The following is a 10,631-nucleotide window of genomic DNA, read 5'->3' as shown; positions in this document are numbered from 1 at the left end:
GATGTGCAAAGAGTTTTATTTTTTAAACAAGTAGTTAATGAAAGCAGTCAGACCTTGCCAGTGTTGGGTATATTTCTTCTTAGTAGTAATGGTGAAGTAGGATCAAAGAATGTTTTTATCCTTAAGAAAACTCCTATATTCTATAAATGTAACTGATTAATAGGTATCTGCCTAAACGTTATCTGATACATACTATACATTTTTTAAATGAAGGGAACTTATTTCATTCAACTATGGTTGTGATACTGCATTCCCTTGTCTCTACAGCCTTTGAGCAATTTTTTTTCTTTCTTTTTTTTTTTTTGTCTTTTTAGGGCCACACCCATGGCATATGGAGGTTCCAAGGCTAGGAGTAAATCATAGCTGCAGCTGCTTGCCTGTGCTATAGCCACAGCAACACAGTGTCCAAGCCCCGTCTTTAACCTACACCACAGCTCATAGCAACGTTAGATCCTTAACTCACTGATTGAGGCCAGGGATCAAACCTGCAACCTCCTGGATACTAGTTGGGTTCGTTACTGCTGAGTCACAACTGGAAGTCCTGAGCAAGATTTTGACACTTTAATGATGGGAGTATTAGTACATGTAGGAACTAGAAAAAGTATGAAAAGCTGCTCTTTCCTTTATAATAGTAACACATGCCACTGTCTAGAACTAGTCTGTATGTTGTGTTGGGATTAAACGTTACTTAATACTATAGTGCAGTCCAATGGGAAACTGCTGGCAATGTCCCAGCAGTAATTTTTTATCCTTTGGCAGCACAGGAGCATGGAGAGAGTATGTGTAGATGACAGCAAATCATTTTACTCCTATCTTTCTGAAAAGGAGGAATCTGTTGGGACTTTCTTATTCTAGAGTCTGCACAGGTTTCAGGAGGTACCCATGCTTTGTCCATAAAGTTGTATTCAAATCGTGATGTTAGGGCATACTTTTCAGAGGAATGGGTCCAGTTTGGATCAGGTTTTCAAACTACATGGGCTGAATGAACCATTGCTAGGTAATCATAAACGTTTTGTGTTGCTTTTTTTCTTTTTATGGCTGCACCTGAAGCATGTTTAAGTTCCCCGGCTAGGGGTAGAATTGGAGGCACAGCTGCCAGCCTACACCACAGCCATGGCAATGCCAAATCCCAGCCGTATCTATGACCTCTGCCACAGCTTGCAACAAGGCTGGATTCTTAACCCACTGAGCAAGGCCAGGGACTGAACAAGCATCCTTATGGATATGAGTTGGGTTTTTAACCCACTGAGCCACAATGGGAACTCCTTGTGTTGATTTTCAAAGAGCATAATTTTGCTTGGGACAACACGGGTTTTCTGTAATAAAGTGAAGTAATCCTATGGGATTTCTTACATAATTAGAACTATCAGTAATATAAGAAAACATATTTTTCTGGAAGTTGCTAACATTTGGAATACTGAACATTCATGGACTTGTTTCCACACCTGTGGCATTGGAAGTTCCTAGTCAGGGACTGAATCCAAGCTTGTAGCTGCAACCTGCACCACAGCTGTGGCAACACTGGATCCTTTAACCCACTGCACTGGGCTGGGGATCAAACCCACATCCTGGAAAGGACCTAAACCACTGCAGTTGGAGTCTTAACCCACTGCACCATAGGAGGAACTCCCCTTTGCCCCCTGCCCTTTGTGTAGCCACAGCAGTGGCATATGGAAGCTCCCAGACCAAGTGGTTAAATTGAAGCTACAGCTGCTGGTCTGCACCACAGCCACAGCAATGCCAGATCTGAGCCTCGTTGGCAACCTACACCACAGCTCACAGCAATACCAGATCCTTAACCCACTAGGCGAGGCAAGGGATTGAACCCGCATCCTCATGGATACTAGTCTGATTCGTTTCTGCTGTGCCACAATGGGAACTCTGCCTTGCCCATTTTTCATCAGGTTTTTGGGTTATTTTTTTGTTTGATTATTTTTGGGCCCAACCTGCAGCATATGGAAGTTCCTGGGCTAGGATCAAATCAGAGCTACAGCTGCAAGCCTATACCACAGCCACATCAATGTGGGATCCAAGCCACATTCCAGATCTACACCACAGTTCATGGCAATGCCAGTTCCTTAACCCACTGAGGCCAGGGATCAAACCCACATGAATACTAGTCAGGTTAACCCACTGAGCCACAATGCGAACTCCAATCAGTTTTTGTTTTTGAGTCTTAGAGTTTTTCACATATTCTAGATAGCAGTCTCTTATCAGATACTTGACTTACAAATATTTTCTTTCATTCTGTGAGTTACTGTTTTACTTTAAGTCATCTTTTCTACTCTTTAAGACCATTAGAACTAGGAGCTCCTGTAATGGCACAGCGGGTTAAGAATCCAACTGCAGTGGGCCAGGTTGCTGTAGAGGTACAGGTTTGCTCTCTGACCCAGCACAATGGGTTAAAGGATCTGGCGTTGCCACAGCTGCAGCTTGGATTCAGTCCCTGTCAGGAACTTCCATAAGCCTCAGGTGCACCCATAAAAAGACAAACAGAAAAAAAATTTAAAGAGAAAAACCTAGGGCTTAAATGTATCTATTGGTTTAGAGTTAACTAACCCATACTCCTAGAATAGTAGGATAGCCTGAAGAGCCAAAGAATCCAGTGCATAATAGCTCATAACAGGCGCACACCTGACAGTGCAGGTGTTCTGAATATAAACACCAAAAGCTCAAAATTCATCTGGGTCAGGCACATCCTTTACCTCTCACAAAAATCTCAAGTGCTTATTACAATGCTAGACAAGGAGTAGGAACCCTACAAAGTTGTTGCATGAATAAAAGTCTCAAAATAATACAAATTTTTGCCTTTTGTGAAGAGTGAGAAAATACTGAATGTAGTATTAACAACTAATATAAACAAGGTGTCTCATGTACTGAGTAAACACTAAGAGCAAATTCTAGATAACCAAGTGTATAAGTGAACGAGGGATAGAAATTCCTGGGGGGTGGGCGGAGGGGGCTTTCATTCATTTCATTTCAATAACTGGGGCAGACAAATATCAAACACTTAAGTTAATCATGTCAGAAGAGGTGAAATGCTATGGAGGAAGACAGCCGGGTAGGTCAGGGTGCGAGGGTGTTTAAACGGGCAGCCAGGAGAGTTCCTGCTGAGCCAGGACAGAACTGAACCACCCTGGAAGCATTTGCTGTGGGACAGCCTGTGGGGGAAGAGACAGTGCAAAGGCCAACAGAGGAAAGCCCAACAAAGGCTCCTGGAAGCACAAGGAGGCCAAGGCAGCTGGAAGCAGAGCAAGAATGGAGACCGGACTCTGCAAGTCATGAGGATGACTTATGTTTTCACCCAGAGTTAAAGCAGACTTACTTTCACTTATGGCTTACGGTCAAGGATCGAGCATCAACTTAACAGAGGTGTTTAAAAATCCAAATGAATGAAAAAAGACTAATGGCTGGGGAAGCCTAAAGACCACTGTGAATACACTCAACTAAGTTCCAAATATTTTATTTTCTTATTCATACAGTATGAAGTTTTCTAAAGATCCCACAACATGATGTTTCATGCAGAAGAAAAACTAAACATTCAACATAATCCATCCCTCCCCCAACCCTCCCACACACTCTAAAAAAAAAAAAAAAAAGAAAAAAAAAAGAAAAAAAGAAAAAGCCCTCATTACCCAGTAAGGAAATAATGTTTGCACTATTTTCTGTAACGCCAGCCAAGATATGCACAAGCAAGAGAAATAGAAAGCATTTGCTAAAATATTTGTAACAAATACTTATGTACAAAAAATTCACAAAAGACTAGCTCCCCCCTTGAAGCAGAGCACATGGCAGTTGACACTGGAACAGATCAAACCACTGGCTGGGATTATAAGCCACGTACTGATCCAGAGGAAGAAAGTTACATGTAGTGGAGATTTTCAGTTTGAACATTAACATTTCCAAAGTTTGGCAACATTATGTTTTAAAATTATGCAAATTATGTAAACAAGAGGTACATTTTAAATCGATCTACATGCAAAACTCCATGTCATGCAAGGACACCAAGCACCGGGATTTCTCTCACAGACAGAGCCCATGGCGTGCAGCACTCAGTTGAAGGAACAGCGATGGCAGGCGCGTGTGCCCAATTTGAGATTCTTTCACTGATTTGACCTGCCCTTTCCCACTCAAGATGAGAAAACCAGTTTTCTAGAAAAACTATGTAGGGAAAGACTACAGTCCTACAAAGCTAACCAGAATGTTTGCTTCCAGCCAATAGTACCTTTGCAGAAAAGGGAAGGGATAATATCAAGTGGTGGAACATGGTACACTACTTTTATATCACACAAATTTATTAAATTACCCATCACCTATACGGGCAAATCAAGAAAACCATCATGCACTCTCTATGCCTTGCAGTAGAGAAATTTAAGAAGTATAAATTTGGATATAATTTTGCTCATCTGTGGCATATGGATTTGTAAGGTTTCTCCCATGTAAGTCGTAGTGTATGTGGGTGTATAGATACATACATGCACATTAACTATCACCAGTTTCTAGATTAGTTGCAAGGTTTTTGAAACACAGAAGGGAAGTTTATGGTTCAAACATAAGTTTAATGACAGTTTACCACCCATGTAATGAAACAAATAAATGGATAACCCTAAGCAGTTACGTGATCATCGCAGGAACTCTGCATTATGTCTAAGAGAAGTCAGGACCGCCTTAAATGGCTTCTGTCCTTCACAAATAGAATCGCAACTAGCTTGACACTTACTCGGGGACATCTAATGAAATGTAACACTCCTAGCTGTGAAGTGACAGAATGAAGTGGCCATAAGCTCTGTGCAGTCACTGAAAGCAAGCACGAGCTCTTGGCGGCAGCTCTGAACTACACTTTCTCCTCAAGCAGATGTGGGAAAAACTGCTCAGCAATGAGACACAGTCCCCAGAAATCTATCATAGGTATAAAGCTACAAACTCCTTTGTTACAAAAATGTAATCAAGGTAAATAATAAGATGTTAACAAATGCTTTGTCAATCTCTCAAAGGAGAAAGCACAGGAAAAGGAGAACAGCTGGCCTAACACCCGGCTTGAATTGTACAATCTTTGATCTATACATAAAACTGTGTGAAATAAAAGTAAGGATGTTGAATGTTCTGCTTGGCACTTTTGTATTCTATCATTTTGTTTCAGAATCAAGTATATTAAATTAAAGCCAACCTACTACACATATAGAAAGCTACATATATCTATATATAAATATTTACATATGTATATATAGATACTTTCTTGTTATAAAAGATGAAGAAAAATAAATTAAAAAGCCAACCCCTTCCCTTTCTTCACCACATTGATATGCTCTTTTCATGCTGCTGTCCTTCAGACTTTAAAGTGCTACACTGAGTTATTGAGAGAATAAGAGTTCAATAACACTTAGTTGGCTTCATGAGGCTCATGTTGGAAAATGTGGCTTCACAGAGAAAAATACTTCCATTTAAATACACAGAGAGCATTGCTGGACGTCTTGAGCAGATCTTCAGAGATGGAGAAGAAAGCAAAAGTGTTGGGTGGTGCTCTTTAAAGGAGAGTCACACGTCTACCACCATCTTTTTGTGGATATCTAAGCCGCCTACAACCTGCAACAGAGAACAAGGCAATCTTGACTGTGTTCGTGGGACTCCTCTTTGCATCTTCTAAAACCAGAGTCTAAAAAACATACTGCTTTAGCCATTTCTAGAAGCTGTTGTGTTTTTACTCCCCAACGCTCGCACGAATTTCCATGGCTTCTCTCTCTCCCAGGGCAACAGGCATTTTTTTGTGCTCTAGCACAAGGGCTGGCAACATTTTCTATCAAGGGCCAAGTAGTAAACATTTTAAGTTGTGTAGGCCACATAGTTTCTCTTGAATTTTCTTCTTCCATCTTTTTTTTAAAAAACAACACTTTAAAACATAAAAAACTTTTTTTTTTTTGGCTCAAAAATAAAAACAGGCTGCAGGCAGGATCTGGCCTACTCTTTCACTGGTTCTTTTGACACAGCCTTTAGTAGCTGAAAATTAAATGCTAATCGGATGTTACCATAAAAGTTGTTAAAAACCAAATCTGGGCTTCAATGTCAGTCTGTTCTTAGAAAGTATCAAAAGGCACAGCTGAATAACATTTTTGCACGTTTCTTTCCCCTGGAGTCGAACACATGTAGAGCTGTTAGAGACATCTCAGTGAGCACTGACATGGCAACTGGAGAATGTTATTACTTGTATTTTATTTGGAGGATAGGTTTTATTAAGTATAATTCACATACACAACATCATGTTTGTGAGATTAATCCATGCTGTTGCATGTAGCTGCATCTGATTTATTTTAAACTTTATTTTTAAATTTGAAAAATAAAGCTTAAACAGCCAGCTAGTTCTACAAGCCCTGTTATGAAAACAGAAGTTTGCTATCCTGCTTAGAATTTTTCCTCCTATCTGATAAATTAGTTAACCATTCAACTTTATAAGTTGCACCCAATCTAGTTACCATCCTCTCCACTGTTCACTTGGTTCTTGTGGGTTAATAACCTTTTCTTTTTAATCCATTTGATTTCAGTGGAGTTTTGAGAGGAAGCAAAAATAAATACATGTTCAATCCACCAACTTTAATCCTGTCACTATCATATCTAATATCTGCGTATGGTAAAGTACTCTGAAATTTTTTTTGGAGGGGGGTGCTGTGCCCAAGGCATGTGGAAGTTGCTGGGCCAGGAATTGAACCTGCACCCCAGACAGTGACCCAAGCTGCTACAGTGACACCACCAGATCCTTAAGCCACTGCACCACAAGGGAACTCATTTGAAAATCTTAAAGTAGGAATGTAGTGTGTGATCTTTTAAAGTAACTTGTCCAGGGAGTTCCCATCATGGCTCAGCAGTAGCGAACCTGACCAGTATCCAGAGGATGAGGGTTCAATCCCTGGCCTCACACAGTGGGTTAAGGATCCAGCATTGCTGTGAGCTGTGGCAAAGGCCAGCAGCTGCAGCTCCGATTTAACCCTCAGCCTGGTAACTTCCATATGCAGCGGGTGTGGCCCTAAAAAGCAAAAAATAAAAATAAAATAACTTGTCCATTTTCTTTCACTGTTACAGCTTAAGAAGTCTTAGTAAGAACTCAAATTATGAGCTTGATAAAAGTTTTTAGAAACTGGTTTAAAATGCAAAATAAACATTTCCTTCCTTCTTGAACTACGCCCTCCAAGAATACAACTAAAGCAATCACACATGGTGGGAAAAAAACCTCAAAGCTCAGCTTATATCTTTAGTACAAACAGCATCATTTCTATACCTAAAGATGTATTTTAATATCCTTCCAATGTAAGTGATTTACATGTAATTTTTTTCTTAATCTTTTGAAGGAGAGGACAGAAGGGAGTCCAGAGGCCTGACCCCCACACATCCCTGCATTTTCTGAAGTTCTTCACTTTCCAAACTGGTGAAGTTTATTTATTAGGCCTCACTTAACTTCAGCCGTGTCTTCCTGGAATCAATTATTTGGCAACTGTCACTAAGCCTGCTCTGGCATTAACCTCATAATCCTATTGATTTCCTCCAAGGTAAATGTGGGGGTTTTATCAATTTCTTCCTGGGCCAGTAGGGAGTGATTCCCAGTCTGGTCATTACTGAGAAAGAGGCCCCAGGCAAGTCAGGGCCTGCCTGCAAGACCATCTGGGGATTCCTTCTTCCCACCTTGGCCCTTCCCAGGCTGCAAGAGACCAATTTTCATGTAATTTTAAGATATATTTTATATTTCAAAATTGCAAGTAGTTTTCACTTATAAACATCCCTTCCACAGCATTCCAGCCAAGAGTCTCTCATTCTTGTTTTGTTCCCTTCAAAGGACTGGAATTTCTTTTTTTCTCTTCTTTTGAACTACAGGCAGTGGCTACTATCTATGGCGCCACTACCAACTCAGTCTCAAGCCTATCTAACTCTTTCAAAAGACCGCACCTCGTCTTCAATTAGAGCGCCACCCTACTTTTTGAAACAAAATGCAAACAGAATATTCCCTTGAAATGAAGGAAGCTACTTAAAAGATAATGTGAACTGTTTAAATACCAAAGTAGTTACTTAAGTCCTTACATAACACACAACCAAAGTCATTTGTTTTCCCTTGTGTGGTCTAAATAAATAATGTAAAAGAGGAGGAAAATCGTCTAGAGAAGCATCCAGTCATGAATGAAAATTTTAAGTTTTTCGTTATCATTGCCTCTCCTCTGGATTCTCCAATATCTCTAGCTTGCAGCTAAAGCTGCTTATAACACATCCAAAAGTTCGGATCCTGCTTTAGGGGTAGGAGTAAAGAAGAGAAGCAGTAAACCGCTACCCCAGATCACCAGAACTACCCATCAATAGCTCAGAACATTGAGCTATTGCCTAGCTGCTAAGTTTAAGATGTACAGGGACTCCATTTCTGCTGTCCACAGGAAGGCAAGCCCTGGGATTCCTAGCTGAAACTAAGAACACATTATTTCCCACAAAAGAATTTTCAAATAACCTAGTTCTTTATTTGGGAGGCTATCAATAAGTAAAAATTATTAGCGGCATCTTATTAGACAATCGCTGAGAATACTGGATTCCTGAGAATAGCAATTATTAACAATTAAAACAAAGAACATTGCAAAAACTCTGAATAAGGAGCAATTAAGCAAAACCAAACAGAAATTTCTAGGGCAGAATACTGTAAGGAATTCTTTATTAAGTGATTTTTAAAATGTTTTTGTGAAACGTTAACTAATGAAGAATCAGCTCTTTGGTACTTACAGCACAGAATTCTTCAAAAGATATTCTTCCATCTCCATCCTTATCTGCATTTATTATGGTTTTGTCTACGATCTGCTGTAACTGTGTATCTTTCAGATTGTTCCCCACCATCATCTTCAACACCTGGAAGAGTTCCCCATTGGAAATATAGCCATCCTTATCCATGTCATAGATACGGAAAGCAACTAAAAAAAAGAATAAGGACAATCAATGGCAATTATTAAGGTAATCACAAAGGAATATGTTCAGTGACAAAGAAAACAGTTGCCAAACATTTAAAATTCTGACTATGAGGACGGCCCCTTCCTACATAGACATGTTTGTTATCTTTAAATGAAAACTGCTGGTTAAGAGTATATGGGCTAGAGAGGAGTTCTCGTTGTGACGCAGCAGAAACAAATCTGACTAGTACCCATGAGGATGCAGATTCGATCCCTGGTCTCACTCAGAGGGGTCAGGGATCCAGCACTGCCATGAGCTGTGGTGTAGGCTGCAGGCACGGCTCAGATCCCACGATGCTGTGGCTGTGGCATAGGCAGGAAGTGGCAGCTCCATTTGAACCCTAGCCCCCAAGGGTCAAACTTCCATATGCCACAGGTGCGGCCCTCGGCCCTAAAAAGCAAAAAAAAAAAGAGCGAGAGTATATGGGATAGGAAATCAAGACTGCCTGGGCCAATTAGTGTAGCCTAGAAGTAAGTTATTTAACCTTCCTAAGCTTCATTTGCTGCACATACAAAATTGGGGCCATGGGAGCTTCCACTGTGGCGTGACAGGATCAGCAGTGTCTTGGGAGCACTGGGACGTGGGTTTGATCCCAGCCTGGCACAGTGGGTTAAGGATCTAGCATTGCTGCAGCTGTGGCTTAGTTCAAGGCTGTGGCCCGGATCTGATCCCTGGCCCAGGAGCTCCATATGCTGTGGAGCAGCCAGGGGCGAAAAAAAAAAAAAAAAAATGGGGCTATGGAAGTTCACATGTGGCACAGCAGATTAAGGACCTGATATTATCATTCCTGTGGTGTGAGTTGGATCCCTGGCCTGGGAAGTACAGGCAAAAAAAAAAAAGGTTGTAAAATTGGGGCTACTAACACCTCCCAAATTCTTTAAAGTACTGAATGAGATAATATACAAAGATAGCAACTGCTATTACCATTCTCATTTATATCAAGAGTTCACTTGCAAAGGATGTCTGCATATATCCTGTTTCCCTGAGAACTGTTAATGACTACAGCATCTCTCTAATTAAGAGCTGAAGATTTCAGCTCTAAGAGCTAAAAAGGTTATCATTCACTATAACAGAGGCGGGGTACATAAACCGAAACGGTGAACGTCCAGCTAAATATTTCTGAATACAGGGAGTGTAAATGTAGTTAACCAAATCACATTAAGAGCATTTTGGAGTTCTCTTGTGCAGCAGCAGGTTAAAGGTTTAGCATTGTCGTCTGCTGTGGTAAAGGTTCGATCCCCTGGCCTAGAAACTTTTGCATGTCCTAGGTGCAGCCAAAAAAAAAAAAAAAAAGAAGAAAGTCCAAGATCATTTATTCTCACTTTCATGCCAAAATTCTATCGAAACTATAAATGGAGTACAACCTTTAAAAAGTGTGAATCATTATATATTGTACACCTGTAACTTGTATCAACTACACTTTAATTAAAACAAAAAACCCTCCAAGACAGAGTTCATGTGGTTATTTTCAGAAAGAAATTCTATTTTCCTTCTATCCAAAAGCAACACTGACACATCATTAAAAAATACTAGTTGCAAATGTCCAAGGCTTCTTCAGAATGTAAAATTTCTGTTATGTCTACTAAAGGTCTAGAATAAAAGACATCTTTTAGAATATTTTAAAAGGAGGTTACAATGCAGTATGGGACAGTGGTCTAAGAGGGAGA

The 10,631-nt window shown here is 40.3% G+C and overlaps 1 protein-coding gene across 1 annotated transcript in view; it reads right to left on the bottom strand.

Moving 5' to 3' along the window:
- PPP3R1 (protein phosphatase 3 regulatory subunit B, alpha) overlaps positions 3,448–10,631 on the bottom strand; it is a 63,554-nt gene continuing 56,370 nt past the window's right edge. Inside the window, exons 5-6 of the mRNA XM_021087426.1 lie at positions 8,743–8,927; positions 3,448–5,583 (exon numbers count right to left, since the gene is read on the bottom strand). Coding sequence (XP_020943085.1) covers positions 5,536–5,583; positions 8,743–8,927 — 233 coding nt within the window. The 3' untranslated portion in view covers positions 3,448–5,535. The remainder of the gene's footprint in view (positions 5,584–8,742; positions 8,928–10,631) is intronic.

This window comes from Sus scrofa, chromosome 3, assembly GCF_000003025.6.
Source record: "Sus scrofa isolate TJ Tabasco breed Duroc chromosome 3, Sscrofa11.1, whole genome shotgun sequence".
Classification (NCBI taxonomy): Eukaryota; Metazoa; Chordata; class Mammalia; order Artiodactyla; family Suidae; genus Sus; species Sus scrofa.
Note: the sequence above shows the minus strand (reverse complement) of the source record. Positions and strands in the feature narration are given on the sequence as shown.